Raw genomic sequence first — 26,011 nt, 5'->3', positions numbered from 1 at the left:
CACAGGGTACAAGCAGTCCCTCAGTGACACACTACCCCGCCCCCCTCAAGACTTACCTAGGCTTACATGGAAGCAGGAGTGTCCCTCAGTGAGACACTACCTTGGCTACCACAAGCCTGGACCCAGTATTAGGGACAGGCTACCTTGGCTTCCACAGGGTACAAGGAGTCCCTCAGTTACACACCACCTTGGCTCCTACAAGACTTGACCCAGTATTGGCAAGATAGTACCTTGGCTTAAATTAAAAGAACACAGTCACACTGTGACACAGTGCCTTAGTTCTCAAGTATCGAGACCCATTATTAGGGACAGGCCTCCTTGGCTTCCATGGGGTGCAAACAGTCCCTCAAGTGACTGACTACCTTGACTCTTAAAAGCCCTGACACAGTATTGGCAGCAGGATACCGTGGCTTACACGGAAGCAAGGCAGTCCCTCTGTGACACAGTACCTTTGCTCTCAAGGGCTGCGACCAGTATTGGCGACAAGGTACTTCTGCAGTGCTTCTGCAGAAAACATGCTAGTCTTTCTGTGACACAGTACCTTGGCTCTCTCAAATCGAGACCCAGTTTTCACAACAGGGTAACTTGGCTCACATGGGAGGAAGGACGTCCCTTGGTGACACAGCACTTTGGCTCTAAAGGGCTGTGGCACAGTATTGGTGACAAGCTTTGGCTTCTGCAGAGAGCATGGTAATCTTTCTGTGACCCAGTACCTTGGCTCTCATGAGCCATGATCTAATCCCTTGTTTTTTTGTGTGCCAGAACTGGCAACAAGGTGCCTTGCTTTCTGTGTGAGCAAGCCAGTGCCTCAGAGATACAGTACCTTGTTATGAGTGAGGTTGATCAATGTTCAACCTCACGCATAAGATAAAACCTCAAAACCCTACACAGGTGTGGGCATTCCCCAGCCGTTTGCCGAGGTAACACATGTCAGCTTACACACTACAATCTCATGACTTCTGCTGTGCCGGTGTACAACCAGTTTAATATACTAGGCGAGAGTTACAATAACCACTTTTTGCAGTGGTTCAAAATTCCTGTAGTCTCACATTTCAGAGTATGGACTTTTTTCAGTCCACACTTAGCAAATCCCTCATCCCCAAACGGCCTCAAAACAGAACAAGTGTAGGGGGCTTCTAGGTCTTCTAGGTTGGCTCCCGGAGACAGATCAGCTAGGATGTTATTAAATCTCCTGGCTCACATGCACGAACAACTGACACAAAACAAGAAAAAGTCAGGAATGTGCGAGGCTCAGACGTCGAAGGACTCTTTGCTTTGATGCCTCGTCTCAAAAGCAGAACGGCGCTGAATAAAACATCTGTCTAGTGACTTAAAAACACAGAGCTGAAAGAAAGGAACACAGACGATGTCTTACTGTTACTGTATGAAAGATTGATACGCAGCACCAAGGTTGTTAGCAGAATCACACTCACGCAGTCGCAAGTGAACATCTTCCGGCATTGGGAGACAAAACGAGGGGCTGCAATTATCATTCCTAGTGCCTGTTGCGTAAATTGATTACAACTGAGAATGGCTCGCGCAGACGCCCACAAACACCAATAATTAAATAACGGCTGATTGATGAGCTTAATTACGGCGCGATGAAGGAAGCATTTTATTGGATAATTGAATATGTGATTAACAAAACTGATTATAAGGATACAAGTGCGTGGAGGGGCAAACCACCCACAAAGAAAAATGGGGTGAAGGTCTTTCTCGAACTGCGGCTGAAGAATAAATAAGCCATCCAGTTGAAGATTTTGGATATGATGTTTTCTGCTGATGATGCATTAGTAAGACAGGAGCTGATAGGAGCTGATGGTGGACTACAGTAAGAAGCAGGAGAGGAGCTACTACCCTGTTTGGATCAACAGAGATGCAATGGAAAGAGTAGACAGTTTCAAGTACATTAAAGTGTTCACATCTCACAGGACCAGTCACTATCTTGGCATATGGACTTTCTGGCAAAGAAGGCGTATTGACCTTCCATGGTTAAGTGGTACTTCTATATCTGCACCATCAAAAGAATCCTAATGGGAACCAGCGCAGCCTGGTTTGGGAACACCACCAAGCAGGACAGACAGGGTCTACAGAGGATGGTGCTTTCAGCTGAGTGCATCATTTGGACCACCTTGCTCTCTAACCTGCAGATCATCTACAACAAGCAGTGCTGGACCAAAGCCTGGAAAATTGTGAAAGACCTCAGCCATCCCAGCAATGCATTCTTCTCTCTGTTGTGGTCGGGCAAGTCCTTTGGCTTGCTGAAGGCAAACACAGAGAGGATGAGGAAGAGCTTCTTCCCACATGTACTTTGTGCTCTCAACCAGGATATTGACACAGGGCATGCTTCCACCTCTAAACAAAATGAATGTTCTGACTGGTTCTGCCTCTGCATTCGACACTCATGTATTGCGTACCAAGCAGAAATAAAGATTTTGATTGGTTCTGACTGTGTTATATTTCTTTTAGAACCTCCCCCCACACACACACTTAAAAAGTATCAGTTTCTAAACCATTCCTCTACTATATTCTCTGTTATCTCCATGCAGAGAGACAATCTGACCTTTCCAAAAGAGTTCACTTTCTCTCTCTTTTTCTCTCTAAATGGCGCACTTTCTTCCTAGACACACACACACACACACACTCACTATGCTACCTTAAATATTGCATATCCATATTCCTCCCTCTTTTCCCTCTATCTATCTATCTATCTCTCCCCTGACATCATGCGGGGCTAATTTGGTGTGACATGTTCAAAAGGACCAGTACTCTGTAGTCTTTTACCAAACACACACACACTATTAAAGATAGAGAATGAAACCGAGGGAGGGGAGAGAGTGAGAGAGAGAGAGAGAGAGAGAGAGAGAGAGAGGGAGGAGTGAGAAAAAGAAAGAGCGAGAGAGCCCAGAGAGAAAGTCATGCAATCTTTTCTCTTTTAACTTCAGAGGGTCATTATTCAATCTGTCTGAGAGAGAGCTAGAGAGACAGAGAGATACAGAACACAAAGCGCGAGAAAAAGAAAGTGAGAGAGACGGAATGAAAATGAGCGAGAGAGCAAGTGAAAGACACAGAACAAAGAAAGAGAAAAAAGAGAGAGAGAGCAGAGAGAGAAACAAAGAGAGGGTAAGAGAGGGCGAGACAGAGGGCGAGTAAGTGTGTGTGTGTGTGAGAGAGAAAGAAAGAGAAAAAAAATAGTCAAAGACACAAAACGAGAGAGAGAGCGCGACGGGAAAAGGGGGAAAAGGGCATTAAAGAGGGTGAGCATGTGAGAAAGAGAGAGGAAAACACATTTCTAAAAGGGTGAGAGAGGTGAAGAGAGAGTAAGAGAGGGCAGGAAGGGGCCAGCGAGCCTGTGTGTGCATGAGCAGGTTTTTTAACTTAAAGATAAAATACTTCCTAAAATGCTTCATCTCTTTATTCCTCAACATAATCCCTGGACACAGCAGCGGACCCCTGCTAGAGCCCCCCGTTTATTAACAATCAGGTGGTGTATGATGCATCTAAAGGGCTGAAATAAATGACATATAGCTTATATATCATTGAAACCCACTTTAATACAGTTTAATACAATTTATCAGCAGTTAAATGCAGACATGATTAATCCTGCACTTCAGCTCAGTGGAAGATCAGTGGAAATTCAGCACAGAAGAAGCTGATTCTCTGGCTCAATCTCTCTAGAAGACCAATTGCTTCTAAAGAGGTCTCTCCTCAGGCATCAGGCCTGCTTGACCCACATCACAGCAGATAACCCACTGATTACAGCTGGAGTTGTGGACTAGGTACTAAAAGGAGGGATGTATCGATCACAAAAAGTGAGTATACCTCTCATAGTTTTGTCAATACTTTTAGATCTTGTCCAGAATGTGTCGAGGCATCCTGGTGAGGGGTAGCAAGGCAACTGTCCCTTTCTTACAGTCAAGCATGGGGGTGGTAGCATCATGATCTGGAGCTGTAAAAATGCCCCCGGGTGCACTGGGGTACTCTAACATTTTAAAGAAAAGCAAAAGCCTTATCCCTTACCTCTAGGAAATGGGCAGCATGGCAATTTTCCAACATAAATAACAACCCCAAAAACACCTTCAAGATGACAAAGGTAGCACAAGGTAAAGATACTGGACTGGCCAAGCATGTCTCCAGAACTATAGCCTATTGAGCATCTGTGGGGCATCCTCAAATGAAAGGTGGAGGAGCGCAAAGTCTCCAACGTCCACCAGATCTGTGATGTTGTAATGGTTCTGTTGTGTTGAAAAGGATTCTAGTGGCAACCTGTAAAGCTCTAGTCAACTTCATGTCCAAGAGATTTTAAGGTAGTTGCCAAAAAAGAAAAAAAACAAACAAACAAAAAAAAACTTTGGACACAATTTGGCCATTTTCACATTTTAACAAGGGTGTGCCACATGTAACATGTGCACTATAAGGCATACTTAAAATACTTTCAATTTCCCCAAAAGCCTTCGTGCCTAAAAGCCTTATGTATGAATTTTATAAGTCAGGTTGTAAGGAGCAGTAAAGCCACTCCGCTGAAGTATAGTGTTATACAGGAGTTTTAGTTTAGCATGAGGCACCAAGGCGGGAGTAGTATTAGCATTAGGCACTAACCGCACTAAGAGTATTATCGGACTGTAGCCTGCTGCTAATCCCAACTGTCACTGCTGGAGCAGCATTAGCCGCTAACCACTAAGTGCTAGCTCTTTTGACATTCAGAGGCAAGTATTATTGGACTGTAGTCTGCTGCTAACCCTGACTAGGACTGCTGAAGCAGCACTAGCCGCTAACCGCTACTCGCTAGCTCTTTTGCTGTTCAGAAGAAAGTATTATTGGACTGTAGCCTGCTGCTGCTAACCCCAGCTAGCACTGCTATCCCCACCACCACCCAGCAATGAGACCTGCTAAATAAGAAGTAAAACATGGTGACACTCCCTGTCAGTTCCTTACTAGTGTTGCTTAATAAGCCTTATGTATGAAAATAGACCAAAAAACAGGCGTTCATTGATAATGCGCCTCATAATCCGGTGCAAAAAACACAATACTCACTTTTGTTGCCAGTGGTTTAAACATTAATGGCTGTGTGTTGAGTTTTTAAGAAAAAAGGGACACAAATTTACACTGTTATACAAGCTGTAGACTGACACTATATCAGAGTGTCATATTGTATATTCAGTGTTGTCCCATGAAAAGATAATGAGGGGTTTATTTAAAAAAAATAAGGGGTCAGATAATATATACACATATCAATGCGTAAACTTTGCGTAAAGGTCGATACCAGACACAGTTTCAACACAGTTTTGTTTAATTAATAAACTGTTTTAATGCCCATGCTTGTATAAGTTGTGAGTTGCTATCTTGCAAGTGAGGCTGGAAAAAGGCCAACATACTCATGGCAAGTGACAACAATTATTTGCGATTGAGCAAGGCCTTAGAATACAAATAGAATATGCCAGTCGAATAATGCACCATGCCATTGGACACAAGTTGCCCAGAACTGATTAAAGGGGCATTCTGGAAATGCTTGTTCGACTGATATATGGTCCATCTGCACCACAGATTCTGCACCTATAAATACCATGGAGCTGTGGGGGGCTGCCCCCATTCTATAGCTCAAAATCCCTCTAGATTTTTATCCGTCCACTTTTGGAATCAATGGGCTATAGGGGGACCTACTAGATACCAGTTCTTATCTCATGTCTGTGTACATCAATGTAATTTAGAACACATTCCCACAGAAAGCAATTTTATAACTCCTCTGAACTACTGGCAAGGTATGAAAAATGCTGATCTAGATGTTATCTCCTGAGATCTTCATGCAAACACTGCCAGTACTGTAGCTATTCCTTTGAAGCGCCAGTGAGCAGAATGTAATTTATGCTTTGAAATCCACCAAAGCTGACCCCAGATCAGCTGCTGGGTCCAGCCTGTGGTCTGTAGAGCAGTATAATCAGCATATTCCTCCTTCTCCTCTGATCTGACCGGGTGATATTAGGATGGAGAAGCAGGGCAGGGGGCGGCGTGCTGAGCTACAACACAACCCATCCACGAGAAACCCAGCAGGACAGCAGAGACGGAACAGACTGAACAGAGCAGACGCCCGAAGCAAAACACGCGCGCTCGCCACACTGCCGACTGCAGCCTGGGGAACGAGGGATGAGAGGAAGAGAGCGTGTGATGCGGTTTTGGCAGGAGAATGATGTGTTTCTCAACATGAGCTTTTTTTTTTTTTTTTCCTTCTCCTTAAGTCCACTAATCACATTTACAGCGACAAGAAAACGTATGTGAACCCTTCATGGCTTTCTGCAAAAATGTGACTAAAACAGTATCACAAAAAATACATGATCTTAAAGGTCTTTAACACACATTCATTTACCAGTTGAAGTGGTAGTGGAAAAAGTAAGTGTAACCCTTTGGAATCAATAGCTAGTATGCAGTTTTCGAAAAATGTAATAGTTTTGTAGTGTTGGGACTACATGACCCTTCAAACAGAGATTTTTTTTAAGGGCACACTCAAAACAGAGGGCTGTGAGACTCACTGGCAAGAAACCCACAAATTTGAGTATTTTCCTTGTTAAAAATTACTATAACTTAAATATTATAACTTGTATTAAATATGCTATATATTACCACAGTTTAATTTGTAGTTTCAGTGTTTTATGGCCATTTTCTTCATAACAAGTATAAATAAATCTCTGGTAGTTCATTTCACTAGCTTGTTAGCTAGCTTGCTTCCCCATTCCACCTTAAATGACGTGACGGACAGCAGAGGCTGCAGAATTTACTGTGAGACGAAAAAATAAAACAAAATAAAAGCTTATAAAAGGTAATTTCAGCTTCCTATCACAGAGGATTTAAGGGATGGACAATATTAATTCATTTCTGTACCACCTCCTCTCTTTCTAAAGACATACGATGCCCTAAAGTTAACTAGCTAAAGCTGATGTCTATAAGTTTTGGGATTTAGGGCTCTCTCTGGTGAGAATGGGTAATTGCACAGAGCATTTAAACTGGGTGGGTGTGAGGCGGTATCCTTTCATTGCGGATGAATCTGATTCCAGGTTATGTTCAGTCAGAGAGAGAGAGACAGCGCTTAGTCAGAAACTTCACTGCAACTACACACTTTGGTTTTACTAAGAGTGAATGAGCTACTGAGCTCTGAGTTTCCCCTTCTGAAGTCTCCATTGCTTCACCAGCTGCTTGTGTTCAGTAAAACTGAGCCGGATGCTCTTTTAGAGGCTGTACATGTAACGTAAGTACGTAAAGACGCGTTACGTGGCCAGAACAACTCCCGTGAAAAGCGACCCAACACCCCATTAAACACAATATTGTATCCCTTCTCCACTCAGAAATGCTTTTGCTTTCAGTTTAGAAACAAAATACTACAGACCGCCTCTTCTACTCTGTTCCAAGGGCAGGAGTTATACTCGAAATCAAGGGGTTTGAGTACAAAAGAGAAATGGAATTGGGCAGATGCAAATAATCTCTGTTCTGATTGGATCCTCTGTATTGTATCTGGTTCAAAGCAGTCCAGGCTGGGCTGCACAAAATAAACTGTTTAGATTAAAGAAATGTCTACATTAATGGGCGGAGCCAAACAGCTATAGGCCAGGTAGTAGTCTATGGGAAATGGAAATGTAACATCACAACCAAACCATAATCAACTGGAAAAACTGGCTGGCTATTACTGCCAAATGGAGGGGAAACGAAACTGGAACATGACCACCAGTTTGTGTGTGTGTGTGTGTGTGTGTGTGTGTACTGACCGAGCAGTGGTTGTGTTGCTGCAGTAATGTGGGCACATCTCCTCCAATAGGCATCTGCTTAGTGAGCTCATCGTCCTTCATGCAGATCCATCTCCACAGCTCCTCCAAAACGGACAGTAGCCTGCTCCAGCGCTCTGCACTGGCCTCTAGATGAGCCCTAAACTCACACACACACAAACACAGACTCTATTACACAGTGTCACACACACACACACGCATTTAATCATCTGTAATAATACAGTATACACATCTGTATAATACTACAATGACAGGCTAAATGCCATAGAACAGTTACTGCAGGGTGTATGTGTGTGTAGAGTCTGGGTGGTCATGTCTTCTATGATGTATTTCCAATACGTGTTACAAATGTGGACCGAGGAATGTTAAATGTTCACACAACTATGGGAATTGAATGTCCCATCCATCTGACACTCACTATCAACCTCACTCACAAGATATTACCTCACAATGTAATGTATTTTTCACACTATAAGGCGCACCAGATTATAAGGTGCACCATCAAAAAACATCTATTTTCTGGTTTATTTTCATACATAAGGCGCATTGGATTATAAGGCGCATTTTATGCAACACTAGTAACTAGTAACTAGTAATAGAAACAGGGGTGCCACCATGTTTACCTTCTAAACTCAGCTAAGCTAAGTAAACAAATCTGTAATTCTTGAAAAATATATATTTTAGACAAGTCAATTGAGCACTGGATGTTAATATACACAGATTTCTCTCCTGTAAACTGTTTATTTACAGTAAGCTTAGATTTACAGATTTCCACTAAAGCTGGAACATTAGCATTAGAGGCTAACCGCTAGCAAATAGAGGCTAATGCCACTGGACAGAGCTACACTGATTAGCTGTTTAAACATTGAAAATGAGCAGACTACAGTTGGATATACTCGACTTTGAACAGTAAAAGAGTTAACGCTGTGTTTAGCAGCTAATGCTGCTCCAGCAGTGCTATCCAGGGTTAGCAGCAGGGTACAAGCTACAGGCCAATAATACTCACCTCTGGACGGCCAAAGAGCTAGCGCATCGTGGGGTTAGCAGCTAATGCTAATACTGCTGAGGAACTAAACTGAAACTCCTGTATAACGTCGAACTTTAGTGGAGTGGCTTTACTGCTCCTTAAAAAAAATTAAGTATAAGGGGATGCTCCAGTCAGGTTTTATGTTTAATGTTTGTGCTGTTCTTATCCTTATTTTATAATTTTTGTTTAAACCTATTTTATTTTAGATTTTATTCTAACATAAATGTCTTATTTCCTACTATTTTATGAAATTGTTACTTTTTAATTGTTTTATTTGTTTTATATTACTTTTACATTTTGCTGATTTATTTAATTTTATTGTGAAGCACTTTGAGCTGCATTTTTATGTATGAAAGGTGCTATATAAATAAAGTTTATTATTACCATTATTACTGGTAAAATTCATAAATAAGGTGCACTGACGATTTTTGGGGAAAAAAAAAATTAAAGGATTTTAAGTGCGCCTTATAGTGCGAAAAATACAGTACATTACAGATTTGGGCATTTCCAATCTGGTCAACTTATACACTGCTATCCCATGAGTTTTGGCACGTCAGTGTGTGTGTACTTGTGCTTTTAGTATAGTGAGTGCTTTCAGTTTTCTAATGCAGTCACACCTTTATTTCAGATTGTGTATACAAGCTACTGTGTGTGTGTGTGTGTGTGTGTGTGTGTGTGTGTGTGTGTGTGTGTGTGTGTGTGTGTGTGTGTGTTAGTACTAATGGAGCTGAACAATAGTCTGGTGTCAGCAGCTCAGTAATTATAATATGTCCACTAATTAACCCCTAATGGGAGTTAAATAATAAAGCAACCAGGTCCACTACGCAACACACACACACACACACACACACACACACACCTCTACTCTTCCTCTTTAAATTACATCTGATTTCTTTCCTCTTCATTTGTCTCATTTCCTCCACATTTTCAGCTCTCTCTCCAATCACTGCATTATATCCATCCACAGCTCACTCAACCCTCTCTCTCTCTCTCTTTCTCTCTCTCCTTTCTGTCCATCCACTGCTCACTGAACCCATTTTCTCTCTCCTTCTTCTTTTTTTTCATTTATCTTCCATCCACATTTCCCTCACAATCTTACCTCTTATTCACTCTTATTGTCTGTGTCTCTCACTCCATCTCTCTCTCTCTCTCTCCCTCTAAGTTAATTCCTGTTTTCTTTTTCCTGGCTCTATCTCTCCTTAATATCCTGTTCTCTTCTTCATCTTTCTGTCTACAACTATGTACTTTCTGTATTCGTCTTTTTTTCCATTTCTCTTTCTGTCTCTCTTGCTTATCTATCTCTCTTTTACTTTTTCTCTCCTTTATATTTCTCTCATCTTCTCTCCTTTATCACTCACTTTGTCCTTTGCTCTCTGCTTTATATCTCCACCTCTTTTTCATTTTTTATCTTTCTCACACCTTTATCTCTCTGCTTCCCGTTCTTCTTCTCTTTACCTACCCCCTCTATCAGGTTCTTTATCTATCTCTGTTTCTCATCTCTCCTTTATATCCCCCACTCTCTTTAAATAGCTTTCTTGTTTATATCTATACAGAGTATATATATCAAGCTCTCCTTTACCTCACCCCCTTTCTTTCTCTCACTCCCTTATATTTCTCTCCCACTCTCTTCACCTTATCCATTCCTTTCCCTCTTTCTCTCACTTATTTATCTTTCCCTTTATCTGTCCATCTTTCTCCTTTATTACTCTCTAATTGTCTACCTTTCCTTTATCTCTGCCTCTCTCCTGAATCTCTCTCCATCTGCTTTAGATCCAATGTACCTCTCATTCTTCTTTATCTCTCTCTCTCCTTAATACATCTCTCTATCCACTACTTCTGTCCTGCTCTCTTCTAAATCCTTCTTTCTCTCCCTCTATCCCCCTCTCCTTTATCTTTCTCCTACTCTCAACTTTATCTTCCTCTCATTTATGTCTCTCTCCATCTCCATTATCTCCCTCTCTCTCAACCCACCCTCCTCTTCTATTTTTCACCTTCTCTTCTTTATTTTTTCTTTCTCTCTCGTTTATTTATCTCTTATCTCCTTCTCTTTCTTTCTAATCCATTTCTGTCTATCTATTCATTCTTTCTCCTGCTCTTATCTTAATTTTTTCTATGCCCTTCTACCCATTTTCTACCCTGGTTGCCCTTTTATCCCTTTATCCTTCTACTTCTCTCTGAATTATCTATCTCTCATTTATCCCTCTCTCCCTGCACATGTATATATACACACATATATTAATATTTTTTATCCCTCTCTGTTTTATCTCTTACTATAACTCTCTCTCTTATCTCGTTCTCGAACTCTTTAAAGCCCCTTTTTTCTTTATCTTTCTGCATCTGTCCACCTGTCTGTCCATATTATGAAGAGTCCAGCGTGTCTTCACTAAGGTCCTGGAGGGCAGTATGTACCGTATGTTGGCCGATTTGGCCTTGAGCTCGTTCCAGCGCTGGTTCATGTCGTCCAGTCTCTGCTGCAGGAAGACGGCCTCCTCCGAACTGCCCAGAGCCTTCACCATCCTCACCTTATTCCCCTCCACACTCTTAAACACGTCATTATGAGCATCGATCTCCGCCTGGATATCCTGCACAGAGAGAGAGAGAGAGAGAGAGAGAGAGAGAGAGAGAGAGAGAGAGAGAAGGACAAATTAGTTTAAATTGCAATCAGCCTTGTTCGGCTGTACAGCACACTCATCACACAATACGCTAGGGGCAGTGATGCGTCACAATAAACACAACACTCTTCTGATATAATATTTAACTATATTATCATAGACTGTTTCAGGAAGTTTGGCAGTGATTAATCAGTAGTGAGAGCTGGATCACTGGGTTTTGATCACAGCGCACAGTGTGTGCTCTAGCATTATTTTCAGTAGCAGAGGCACAGGTCCACACTCCCACTGGAGCTCAGCATGGTTCAAGCTGCAATGCTAACAGCCGTACTTGGGAGTGTTGGAGCCACAATGTTACCCGACACAGCAGCCTGGCTCAGCAGGGCATGGAACAGGGGTGGGCAATAAAGTTTGGCCATGGGCCAAATTTTTTCCAAGCCATTGCGTGACAGGCCACAAAAATGAAGTGTAATGGAATAGGGTGCTACACACTAGTAGCTCTCCAGCCCAGAGGGTTGTTGAACCCAATTGCAGAACAGTTGATCTCAAAGCAGGTCAACCCAAGAAGAAAGAAAAAAAAAATACATTAATAAAACACACCGCTCCTCACGCGGTATTAACTACTAATTGGGACACGGCCAGGAAAAAAAAACGCTCTTATAAGGAGATAGAGAGCGGAAAAACAAAAGCGAACAGAAACTAAAGTCACGCCAAGTGCGAAAGAGAGACAAGAGAGGGATGTAAACAAAAGCTCACCAGAGAAGCACTTTATTTGAATTTTTTTTCATTATCGTTCATTATAGTTTAAACAACCTCGCAGGCATCAAGTTAACAAACCTGGTATCAGAGGTACTTTACTTTACCTCTTTACAAACTCTGTTTTCCAGCTGAAAGAAATCGGCAACATCGTTTGAGCTAACTTAGATTTAGCATTTGTTTGTTTACCAAAAGAATGACTGCCTTTTTCTATGGAAACTTCAGTCAGGTGAGATCTACTGTGTCTTTCTCTGCTCTCAATATGGCGTTTATTTAATGTCGCAATGAAATCTACAATGCTGCATAGCATGTAGTGGCACACGCAGCACTGGAATCTGTTATTTCAAATTAAAAGCCCCCTGACATTTCCTTAAATTCTGAAGCTCAATATATTGAGTGCAAACACTGCACATGGTTATGGGTTCTATAGAGGAGGTAGGTGTCAAATCAGGAAAATTTTTATCTTAATTATCTTTCATTCATCTACCGGAAATTACATATCAATCCATCCATAATAATGTTAATATTAAAAATGGTTTCAGCTCAAGAACTGCATAAAAAAAAGCAATAATAAGAAATTGGCATGGACACACACACACACACACACACTCAGTCAGATAAGAGGTGCTCCAGCTTGCACTCCAGATAGTGACTGGACGACAGGCCTAATTACGGACCAATCACGGCTTGATCAGAATGAGACATCAAACAGCAAACAAATTCCATGGGGAGAGGCAACAGGAGTGTGACCAATAATTACTAACAACCGCAACACTCACACACACACACACACACACACACACACACACACACACACACACACACACACACACACACACACAGACACACACACACAGACACACACACACACACACACACATACACACACACAAACAGACACACACACACACACACACACACACACACACACAGCTCAAAACAAGCCCACTAATCAGAGCAAAAGAAGCAGAGTCACAGTAATCGATGGAACAGGGCTCTGGACATGCGTGTGTGTATCCGGACTTAACGAAACGCTGCCGTGTTCTGCGCTCTAATCCATATCAGACATGTCTGCAGTGTACCATCCATCAGCATCAGCCAATGAGCAGGAAGAGCTTCCATCAACACTGTGCTTCACATCTGCAGATTACTGTTCTACTGCAACTTCAGGGAAACATCTCACAATAAAGTCAATAGGAGGTTATTACAGTGTGGCTTGTCGGTCATATATATATATATATATATATATATATATATATATATATATATATATATATATATATATATATATATATATATATATATATATATGGCTGTAGTGTTGCTAGGCGGTTGCTAAGGGGATACTACTGTATCCCAGTTTGAGATGTCATTAAGTGGTTCCTATAGTGTCATTATGTGGTTGACTGGGGATTTTCATGGTTGTGCAGGGTGTTTGCTTTGGTGTTAGCTAAATAGTTTCTGTACTGTTGCTAGATGATTAGTATAATGCCATTAATTGGTTGCTAGGGGGTAACTATGGCAAGCCAGGTGGATGCTGTGATGTTGCTGTAAGAATGTTGCTGGGATGGTTGCTATACTGTTGCTAAATGGTTCTTATAATGCCATTAACTGGTTAAAAAGGGTGTAACTATGGTAAACCAGGTGGATGCTGTGATGTTGCTGTAAAAAGTGGTTACTATGGTTTTGCTAAATAGTTACTATGTGTTGCTAGGCAGTTGCTAAATGGATACTACCATATCCCAGGTAGACACTATGATGTTATTAAGTCGTTCCTATAGTGTCATTATGTGGTTGATTGGGGATTCCCATGGTTTTGCAAGGTGGTTGCTTTGGTGTTGCTACACGGTTGCTATACTGTTGCTAGTTGGTTCTTATAATGCCATTAAATGGGTGGTATGGGGTAACTATGTTGTCATTATGTGGTTGATTGGGGATTTCCATGGTTTTGCTGGGTGGTTGCTTTTACTTGGTTGCTATAGTATTGAATAAATGAAGTTACACTTATATAGCATTTTACAATCACGTTAATCCTCAGCACTCATCCACACACAGCGGCAGCCAACAGTACACAGCGTACTCTCAACCGGAAACAACCGTCCACCACACAGCGTACTCTCAACCGGAAACAACCGTCCACCACACAGCGTACTCTCAACCGGAAACAACCGTCCACCACACAGCGTACTCTCAACCACTCTCAGCCACTACAGCATTTACACAGGACAGAGTGCCAATCCATATCATGGCACAGTCATACATACATTTACAAACACACACAATCTTACATACATACCACACATCTAGTTTTAGAGCATCGACTTTATCCAATCAATTGATCTCCATGTTTTTGGACTGTGGGAGGAAAGGCACAAAGATACAGGCAGAACATGGAAACTCTACCCAGATAGAAACTTGAACCCAGGTGGTTCCTACAGTGTTGCTTGGTAGTTGTTAAAGGGATGCTATAGTGTTGGTAAGTGGTAGGTACAGTATTTTTATGTGGTTTATGGCGGGTTGCTAAGGTTTTGCTAGGAGCTTGATTTGGTGTTGCTCCGTGGTTACTACAGGTTGCTATGGTATCCCAATGTGGCTGAGTTGGTGTTCCTTTAGTGTTGTGTTAGGTGGAATTAATAGTGTTACCAGAGGGTTACTATAGGTTTTGTAAGTGGTTGCTACAGTGTTACTGGGTGGGTGGTTGACAGAGGGAAGGTATGGTATCCCAGGCGGTTGTTATGGTGTTGCTAAGCAATTTTCAGTGCATCTCTCTCTCTCTCTCTCTCTCTTTCTTTTTTCCTTTCCATCTCCCCCTTTGTTGACATGTGTCACTTAAAAACTGTGTGCAGGTCTAAAAGCCTCTTGCAAAAGGAAAATGAAACGCGCACACACACACAAATACACACACACACACACACACACACACACACACACACACACACACACACACACGGCCCCAGCTGCAGGTGGCCAGAGTGATCCAAATCGATTGTACCAGCTGAAGTCAATAGCAGTGAACGGGCCGTCACGTCAATGCGCTGCGGTCAGTCCGAGTGTTTCCACACCTCCACTATAGAAAAGCAGGAGCGTCAAAAAAAAAAAAAAAAAAAAAAAAAGGACAAAAAAAAGAGTGAGTGACTGACTGGAGGTGCAGAGTGAAGAGCTGAAAACAGCGAGAGAGAAACCCAGTGTAAGAGAGAGAAAGAGCGAGAGAGGCGAGAGAGTCAGTGTGTGAGAGAGAGGTATAATTGGGTCCTTTCCAGCTCATTCACAGAGTGCTCTTTTCTGTCACATGTTCACACACACAGACACACACACACACACACACATTTACGTACATTCAATTATGATACCAAAAAAAAAGAGAGCTGAGCGGACACCAGTGTGAGTTTTCACTGGAGGGATTGGGGGCTTAACAGTTTTACACACACACACACACACACCCCACACAGACACACACACACACCCCACACAGACACACACAGTGTAAAGGTTCCTGCACACTTTCAGTTCATGTTTTATTTATTAGTTCAACTGGATGAAAACCAGCTAAATCACCACCTTTTCACACACACACACACACACAGACACACAGACACACAGACACACACACAGACACACACACAGACACACACACACAGACACACACACAGACACACACACAGACACACACACAGACACACACACAGACACACACACAGACACACACACAGACACACACACACACACACACACACACACACACACACACACACACACACACACACACACACACACAGTGCTTGATGCGTTCAGCAACACATCTATCTGCTTCAGCTTTCAGATCTCAGGAGAAATCAGGGAGGAACTATATGTAAAAAAGGGGCTCAGCTGAATCCCCTCGAACATCCTAAAGCCAACACAGTGGCCCCTGTAAAATTCTATAAAACTGCTGGTGTTGTGTTGCCAGGTAAGTTATTTGTGGCTGCTGTTTTATTTTAGGTGTTATGACGTTTCTATGAGGCTGCTTATTATGTTCCATAATGGTTGTAGGTAGCTTCTATGGTATTTCTAAGGAGATGTTAGGAGCTTTCTATGGTGTTGCTAGATGATTACTGTGTGATTTCTATAGCAGTGCTACCAGATTGAATCTATAAAGTTTGTAGGTGGTTCATATGGTATTCTAAGTGGTTTAAATATTGTTGCGTCATAGCTGACATATGGGTGCCAGGTGGTTACTAGGTTACTGCTATCGTATTTGAAGTGATTGCTTTGGTGTTCTTGGTAGTTGGTGTGGTGCTTCTAAGTGGTGGCTAGGTGGTTGCTATGGTACTGCTAATGCGAAACTTTTTCTGGTGGATTTCTGCCTTTTTTTACTGAACTGTCAAGTGTAGCTGTGCAATATAGGCAAAACAGTGCAGTCACATCTCTCTTTCTCTCTGTGTGTGTGTGTGTGTGTGTGTGTGTACAGGTTGGCTGGTCAGAGTGCTGGAGGCAGTAATGGAATCTGTCCCAATAAGGCTGGGGTAATCAATGAGAGGAGATTGCCTAGGTTAGCACTCAAACACACACACAGCTCACAAACACAGACACACACACACACGTGTATAGACAGGTGTAAAAGCTGCAGTTTCAATCAAATAATAATTAGAAAATGATTCTAACTATTTGATTTGATTCGAGTTCTAATTCTAGAATTGACTCTTTAGAAAAAAATGAAAAAAATTGATTCCAAAGCAGCTTGATTCTGATTATATACAAAACTGTTTTATTTCATTCTAGTTCTTTAAACAACCAAGAAACATAAGATTCAATTTTATTATGATCATTTTTAATTATCCTTTTTATTATGATCCTCATTTTATCATGATCCTTATTATGATCACTCACACACAGACAGACACACAAAGATACAGACAGAGAAAAACAGACACAGATAAAGACACAGAGACACAAACAGAGACAAAGTGAAACAAAGAAAGAGAGAGAGAGAGAGACAGAAACAGAGACAGACACAAATGCACGCACGCATGCAGAGACAAACGCAGAGACAGAGACACACGCAGAGACAGAGACACACACGCAGACAGGCACACAGACAGACAGACACAGACATAAATGAAACCAACCAGTTGCTGTTGCACATAAGCTCCAGGCTGTTCGACCTATTAAATCAAGCAATAAAAGCGCTCAACTCTAATAAGTTAAATAATTGCTTCTGGTCTGTAATAAGTCCCCTGTGATGCCATTCAACCCGCTCCAATTTAACCAGCCTAACCTACAAAAACACACACACACGCTGACAGAAAGATGGAATGAAAGGCAGACAGACGGAGAGAGAGAAAGAGAGAGAAGACACTGAATGAACACACCGTTTCAACATGACCTTTCACTGTTTGTTTACTGAAAACTTCCCATCGACTCTGACCTCTCAAACTCAAACACACACACACACACACACACACACACACACACACACACACACACCTCAAAACCAAGGGGTTTGTGCAGGTTAATCTGAACATATGTGTAGCTCTGGCGCCAATTCATGATTCCCACATTGCAAGAGCATCACCTCATTTCCAATTTAAATTAAATCTCATTTTGAATTTTGTGAAAATATTTGATTGCATTTTTGATATTCAGGGAACAATACAATACATTATGAATTATTAACTTTAATAATGAGTCAGTTTAGTGTATTGACACTTTTTCTGAAAATCGCTGCAGATTAATTGCCAACTTTAAAGCAATATGATGCACTGTTACACTCAGCGTGCGTGTCTGTGTGTGGTCATGCATGTGTGTGTGTGTGTGTGTGTGTAAACATGGTCACGCCTCTCAGCCAAAGCAAAGCCAAGTACCTCCTCAAACCTCTGCAGCAGCTCCTGAAGACTGAAGTTCAGGCCGATCATCATGTCTCTCTCGCTCTCTCTCTCTCTCCTCTCTATAAAAGCGAGGGATGAGGGGAGAAGGAGAGCAAACAGTGGAGGTGGTCTCCAAACCCCCCCTAAGAGTTCCTACAGCGAGGTGTTCTCCATGGTTTAAGAGGAAAAGGAGAGTTACTTAGCCATGTGTGTGTTGTAGCATAGCTGAGCTGCAGCAGTAGCACCATGCTCCAGTGTTTTTATCAGAACCACGTCTTCACTCCAAATATCAGACCTCTCTCTCCACCACGCTGAAAAGTTCAAGCTGCCCTGTTCATTCCTCAATTACACCCACATGCTCTTTCTCTCTCTCTCACACACACACACACACACACACACACACACCTACAACACACACACACACAGAAAGTGGCTTGTTCCTGGCCTGTTCTTCTGTGACCTGCAGCAGCAGTTTGTGCTCAATTACCCCAGTGAAAGGCTCTCTGTATGGGGCATGCAGACGGCCAGGGCTGGGGGGAGGACCTGAGCTTCACTCCAGCGCTCTGTACACACACATACAGCCACACACACAGCCACACACACACACACAGCCACACACACACACACAGCCACACACACACAGACAGTGGTAGTTCTCTTAGCACTGCAGGGAAAACTAGTTCCTTCCGATGGAAGCTTTCAATCCAGGAGAAGTGATTCTAGGGCTTTTAGAGGTGTAAAAGATTCAGTTTGATTATGATTCTTTTTGATCTTGATCTTCATCTTTAAGAAATGACTAGATACAAATGTATTATTTTTTATTCAATTCAAATCTTCAAGTAAAACACAGCTTTAACTGTGTTAATTAGAAACTTTTTAAGTTTTGATACTTTAAGAAACTTTATTAAAACTAGGAGGATGATCTGTTTCGATTCTTTAGAAAGGAGTCAATTCCACTTTGATTCCTTTGGAGAGCATTATTTTAAGAAAGGCTATGAAATCTGATTATGATTCTTTTAAGACAATTTGATTAGATTTAAAAAAAAAAAAAAAAAAAAAGGATACGATTTATTACTTCTTTAAAAAGATTCTTTAGGAGGCGATTCAAACTTCTTTCCTTCTCAGAGGCAAAACTTTATTAATCAAAATTGGAAAAAAAAATAATCTAATTAAAAAGTAGCTAATTTACCAACTCAAATGTATTTTTTTGTTTGTTTTTGTTTTTGTATTTGTCTTGACTCTTTAAAAAAAAAATGAGAAGATTTGGTACTTTTTAAAATATGATTCAATATGATCTTTAGGATAAAATGTTTTTTTTTTTAGATTTAAGTGTTTTTAGACCTAATTAATTAATTCTATTAAATTAAGACATTAAAATGCCTTAAACTGACAATTTTGGTATAGCGATAAATCACTTTTAAAACAAACTGATGTGAATGGACGAATGAATCACACAGTGGTCATATATTGTTCCTGAGTTTTTACATGTAAAAATAGCTTACAAACTGAATTTTTTTATTATATAAAATTATATTAGCTTCTAAAGTTTTAAAATCAGTGCAAGCAGACTGCCATTTTTATGTCTATGCATTATTTTACACCCCCAGCAGCTTCCTGTGTTTAATGCGGTCCAGCTCTGAGGTCCAACAGGATCCAAACTGAATCAAAACTCAAATCCAAACTGATGAACAGCTCCAGGGCTGTGCTGTTCCAGCACCACTTCATCCTCTACTCTAGAGCAGAGTCCAGGTGTAGCAGTCTGAGGATCTGTGGATGAAAAAGTGTCTTCTTTAGATTTTTTTCTATGGAAGCAGATGAAGCTCTGAAACAGGACATATTCCACTTCCTGTCATTACTTCCATAGAGATCCCTCGCTCCGTTCTTCTTTCTTCCTTTATTCAGTCATGGAAAAAGTTCTGTTTCCTGCAGTTTTACAACCTCCCATACTTTCTTTATCCTCCGAAATCCCTCGCTCCTGTTCCCTCGTTCCCCCACTGACCACCAGATCCCAACTAAAGTCCCCCTGCTCTCTCTCTCTCCCTCTCTTTCTCTCTCTCTCCCTCTCTACCAGCTGTTTATTGTTTTAATCAGTGTTCTCCTCTGTCACTTCACTCCTCCTCTTCCCTCATTCCCTCGTTCCTGCCCAGTGTCCCGCTCTCCCTTTCCAAACTTACCACACACACACCTACTTCCTGAAGGGCCGACACCACACACACACACACACACACACACACACGAGTGAGAGTATGAGAGCATGGTATAAAATGAGAGTTTTATGAGCTCTCTCTCATAGCCTCTTACTGTTCTACTCAATTCCAGCATTTTTATGAAGAGAGACTGATACTGTATAAAGGACGAGAGCTCTCTCTCTCACTCACTCTCTCCGTCTCTCTCTCTCTCCCTCACTTTCTCTTAGTCTCTCCCGCTCTTCAAAAGCTTTAATTTGTTTCACACACTCAGTCAGTCAGTCAAATCCTAATCCAAAGCTTTGAAGTGATGAACTAGAACTAGATCAGTTCTAAAGACTGGGTGTAAATCCATTGTCCACATGATTCGATACAGTGATATGATTCCTAAAACGACCCGGATACTCTAATAAAAGGTAACAAACAATTAGATCAGACTGGAGTACCTTAATACTAAGAATCATCCGAATAGAGTACCTTAATACTGATAATGGCCCACTACAATCAGATTAGAGTACCTTAATACTGAGAATAATCCAATACAATCAGATTAGAGTACCTTAATACTGAGAATAATCCAATACAATCAGATTAGAGTACCTTAATACTGGGAATGGTCCAATATAATCAGATCAGAGTACCTTACTGTTGAGTATTATTCAATACAACTGTATCTGAGTACCCTAATGATAATTATTACCCATCATGTGTACCGTAATGCTAACTACCATCCAATTTGATTCAAGTACTAAAGCTGAGTACTGTGCACTCTAAATACCCTAATGCACCCTAAATACTGATCAATCTGATCATCTTAAAGCTGGATGTCGTCTGATCTGAGAACCATAAAGCTCAGTATTTTCTGATCCAAGTACCTAAATGCTGAGTATCATCATGTTCCGAGTAGCTTAATGCTGGTTGTCATCTGATCTGATCAAATATGTGTACCTTAATGCTCAGTATCATCCAGTCTAATCAGACCAGGGTCCCTAAATGGCCCCTTAATGCTGAAAATCATTCATTCTGCTCTGACCTGTGTATCTAAATGCTAATTACTCTCTAGATTCAATCTGATTCTATCAGAAAGGCAGATGGTACTCTGCTCAAACACAGCGGTAAAAACAAAGGATCTGAACCTGATTGGGCTGAGGGTTAATTCATTAACACTGACCGAACACGCTGAATGCACAACAGCAGCGGTTCTTTCACTGCTTTATATCCTAGTCTTTTCTCTCTTTCACTCCTTTTCTTTGCCCTCCTCTACCCATCGTAGCTCTGAACCCACAGGACCCTGAGCACTGCTCACAGCCAGATGTGCAGGAGACCAGTTAAACAAACAGCTCCAGAGCCCTGTGTGTGTGTGTGTGTGTGTGTGTGTGTTAGTTATGCTTCCTTTGAAATGCCTGGCACAGGTATAGGCTCATTCTTCGCTTGTCCATGTGCATAATGTCAGCCTGGCAGAAGCCATGTGGCCCTGTTTCCTCTGAAGAGGCAAGCTAGACATTTGGTGTGTGTGTGTGTGTGTGTGTGTGTTAGGGGAATGAGGGTGAGGGCTGGTGTTAGATAGTTGCCAGAAAAGAAAATAAAGCTCATTCAACGCTGAATATTCATGAGGGGAGCCTTTGATGTGCCTTTACCTCATTAGAATATTTAAATATTCAATTTTCACTCTAGCATTTGTATTTCAGGGATGGATGCTTGCACTGATTTTGTGTGCGTGTGCATGCATATGTGTGTGTGTGTGTGTGTGTGTGTGTGTGTGTGTAAAGCAACATAAGTAAAACATGGGGTGTGTGTTGTGAATGCTGTTAAAACATTGGCCGTTATTAGGACCACAGTTTTATATATATATATATATATATATATATAAATCCCCACACCTATATGGACAAAAGTATTGGGACACCTGCTCACTCATTGCTTCCTCTGAAATTAAGGGTAATAAAGATAAAATATATCTTTTGTTATAGTAGTTTTTCTGTAATATCTAGGAAAGAAGGAGCTATGGAGCATAGCTGTGAGGATTTGATTGCATTCAGTTAATTTAAGTGCGTTAATGAGGTCAGGATGCTGTATGACACAGTTATGAATATTTACAATATATACACAATATATACACTAACTGAGAGCATGCAGCTCTGTGCACGTTCTCTCTCACACACACAGACACACATCTCCCTGTTCTTTCCACCTCTTTATCCATCTCTCAGTCCTTTCTCTTTCTTTTTTTCACTCTCTCGAATATTATCTCTCTCTCTCTCCCTCTCATTTGTTAGCCCTCTTTCTCTCAGTCACGCTCCCATTCATTAGTTAGCTCTCCCTCGCTCTCCATTTCTGTCTCTATTTCTCTCTCTTTCTTTCTAACTCATTAGCTCTCTCCTTTCCTGCTTCTCTCTCGCTTCTATACATTATCTCTCTCTATCTCTCTCTGCTTTATTCCCTCTTCCATATTTTATCTCTCTGCTTCTGTTTCTCTCTCCACTCCTCTCTCTTCTATACATTTCTCTTTCTCCCTCCGTTTCTCTCTGCTTCTTTCTCACCCTCCGTCTCTCTCTCTCTCTCTCTCTCTCTTCTATATATTAGCTCTCTCCATTTCTCTCTCTGCTTCTCTATCTCCTTCTGTATCTCTCTCTCTCTCTTATATACATTATCTCTCTCTCCCTCCATTTCTCCATTTTTGATTCTCTCTTCATACATTCTCTCTCTGCCTCTCTCTCTCTTCTATACATTAGCGCTTTCTCCCTCTGTTTCTTTTTGAGTTGCTCTCTGATTTCCTTTTTTTTCCTATTCATTATCTCTCTCTCTCTCTCTCTCTCTCTCTCTCTCTCTCATTTATTCTCTCTTTCTCTCAGGCTGATGGTATCATGTTGAGGGAGATGGAGGTATGGAAAGGCAGATGAGGGTGAGGTTAGTGGCCATGTGATTAAACACTCTAACCCGGCCACATTCATCCGCTCCTGCCTGATGCTATCTCACACACTCACACACACACACACAAGAATATGAAAAGGACTTAATAATAATAAGGAATGTTATTTGCACCTGTTGTTTCTCAATATACCCAACCTTCACCAGATGTTTAAATAAAACAAAACGAGAACAAGTTATTTAAGTGCAGATCTAAAGCTCCAGCAGTATCACACACTTCTCCTTTTCCATTCCGTCCAGTCAGTTATCATCCCTCCATCACCCAGCATTCCACACTAATTCCCTGCTCCACCTCCTGCGAGGTCACTTCCTGTGTGCGGTTCTGGCACTGGAGCGTGACTTCCTGTGCCACCGACAGTGCCCTGTGGGCTGATGTAATAGGTCTGTGTGTGTGTGTGTGTGTGTGTGTGTGTGTGTGTGTGTATGTAAATGTGCTTATCTGTGTAGTTCAGAGAGTTTGAGGTTCCTTTTGATGTCTCAGTGTACACAACGGGGGAGAGAGAGAGAGAGAGAGAGAGAGAGAGAGAGAGAGAGAGAGAGAGAGAGAGAGAGAGATAAGAGAATAATACATATATGAGAGCGAGATATGAGAGAGCGTGAGTGTAAGAGAGTGAGAAACATTAGAGAAATACATAGAAAGAGAGAGTAAGGCTACGTTCACATTACAAGCCACATTGCTCAAATTCGAGATTGGATTAGGCTGTCTTGACGGTTCACATTTACAAATGTAAGTGATCTGTATCTGTGTGTAACGTGAACGAATCTGTCCCTGAAAAACCTCATATGCGCACATTGATACGTCTATAAACGTTGACTTCTTTACCAAAAAAAAAAAACTCATATTAGAGAGACGACTCGTAGTTTATAAAGGGAAATAGATGTGTTATCAGCTCATATGTGGAGCATCTTTTGCTGGAGTGGAGAAACAGTAAACAGCTGGTGTGAAGTTCATGCTCAGGTCGAGGAGGAGAAAAAAGGACAGGTGGTTTGCTTTTGCTGTTTTTGCTGCTACAGCTGCACCAAGAGATGCATGTAGCGCATGCGTAAAAGCAAAAAGACGCATGAATTCCGATTGGACCATTCAAACATATGAAAGTGACTCAAATCAGATTCGAAAAAAAAAAAACAGATTTCGCACGTTCACACAGTCAGGAAATATCTGATCTGAGCCACATTGAGCAAAAAATCTGAGAGAAAGAGAGAGAGAGAGAGAGAGAGAGAGAGAGAGGAAGTGAAAGACAAAAAGAAAGATGGTGACAACAATGGTGAGAGTAATAAGAACAGAGGTGATAAGTGAGTGAGAGGCAGAAAATGAGAAACAGAGAAATGGAAAAAAAAAAGTGAAAAAGTAAAAGTAAAAGAGTAAGAGAGACAAACAAATAGAGGGTGTGAGTGTGAGAGAAACAGAGACCATGAAAAATAGTGCCAAATCAAGATGGGAAGAAAGAGACTGGAATAGACGGAAAGAAACAAGAAAAAAGAGCGTGGGAGATAGAAATAGATAGAAAAAAAAACAAAGATAAAGATAAAGATAGAGAGTGAAAGGAGATCTAGAAATATATATAGAGATGAAGCAAGGTTCCTAGAAAGAGAGACAGCCAGGATAAATAGAGAGCATAAGATAAATTACAGACAAATACAGATATGAGGAGAGAATGTGAGAAAATGTAGATGAAAAGAAAGAAAGAAAAAAGATGTGTGCAAAAGAAACAAAAAAGAGATGATCAAACAGAAGAATGCAAAGAAAGAGAGAGAGAATGTGAGAATGAGAGAGAAGCAATAGAGATATAAAAAGATACAAAAAGAAACAGGTATCAATAGATATTCACTTGTAAAAAAAAGAGATAGAAGAACAGAGTTGGAGAAAGTATAACAGAGATAGATAGACAGAGATAGAGATAGAGAGAGATATAAACCCAGTTTATAGTAGAGGGAATTGGACAGTATTTATCCGCTGGGTCGACAACTAGCATCAAACACACTTAACTCACGCAGTGATCTGATCAGCTACACTGGTGTTCCAAAGGTGACCCCTCACTAAAAGCAGCTGGAGGGTGTGTGTGTGTGTGTGTGTGTGTGTGTGTGGATATAAAAGCAGCAGCTGTCAGAAAGACTGCAGAAATGATCTTAATAATACAGTACTCTTCTGCTCTCAGTAAAAAGACAATAACAACACCTGGATCAGTGTGTTATCTCTGAAAACCTACATGGATCACTCAGAGAAAATCGAACTGCTTCATGGATCTATATGGACAGTGCTGCATCATTACAGCATGTTTCCACTGATAATTACATTTTACCTAGTTAATAAAAGTTCAGCTGAATAAACACTATATATAGCATCATAGCTTAAGAGTAAGTCTACACTAATGGGTGTGGTGGTCTGGAAGTGAGATGTGTTCAGGTAAATTTCCGGCGCGCCACTGACCGATTAAAACCCTGACAACAGTCAATCATCAGTCCATTCTTATAGGTGCACCAGCAGCGCACAAACCCAACAACAATAAACAGAATAAAGAATAAAATAACATTGCTGTTCCCTTGAATAAGCTGCTGGTGTATCATCTTCACAGCTTGAACACGCAGGTATCCTCTGCTGAGACCCACAAAAGCGCTGCGCTGTTAAGATACCAGCGTGCCAAAGTCAGAGCACACCTGGTTCTTAAAAGGAATAACAACTGGCACACTGATTAAATAATGGTTAATTTAATGTTACACCCAAAACACACCCATGACTAATTAGGAGAATTAGTACACACCTCTTGCATCTTTCGTGTCATGCACAGCTTATTTGTTGCGTCCTCATAATACAAAATCCAGCTGCCTGATCCGCAACTGACCGGGCTGTGCTATAGATTGCCTAAAAAGAGCCACATATGTTCAAGTGTTGGTG

At 41.3% G+C, this 26,011-nt stretch overlaps 1 protein-coding gene across 8 annotated transcripts in view; it reads right to left on the bottom strand.

The window, feature by feature from the left end:
* Positions 1-26,011, bottom strand: part of utrn (utrophin) — a 364,200-nt gene that overhangs the window by 126,168 nt on the left and 212,021 nt on the right. For 7 of the 8 annotated variants that reach the window (XM_022677556.2, XM_022677560.2, XM_022677559.2 and 4 more), the window contains 2 exons: positions 11,206-11,378; positions 7,752-7,908 (listed from right to left, as the gene is read on the bottom strand). In XM_022677556.2, the coding sequence (XP_022533277.2) occupies positions 7,752-7,908; positions 11,206-11,378 (330 nt within the window). Of the gene's footprint in view, positions 1-7,751; positions 7,909-11,205; positions 11,379-18,001; positions 18,785-26,011 lie in introns of those variants that run through there. The other variant, XM_022677563.2, reaches the window with a different exon arrangement.

Source organism: Astyanax mexicanus, chromosome 13, assembly GCF_023375975.1.
Source record: "Astyanax mexicanus isolate ESR-SI-001 chromosome 13, AstMex3_surface, whole genome shotgun sequence".
Lineage (NCBI taxonomy): Eukaryota > Metazoa > Chordata > Actinopteri > Characiformes > Acestrorhamphidae > Astyanax > Astyanax mexicanus.
Note: the sequence above shows the minus strand (reverse complement) of the source record. Positions and strands in the feature narration are given on the sequence as shown.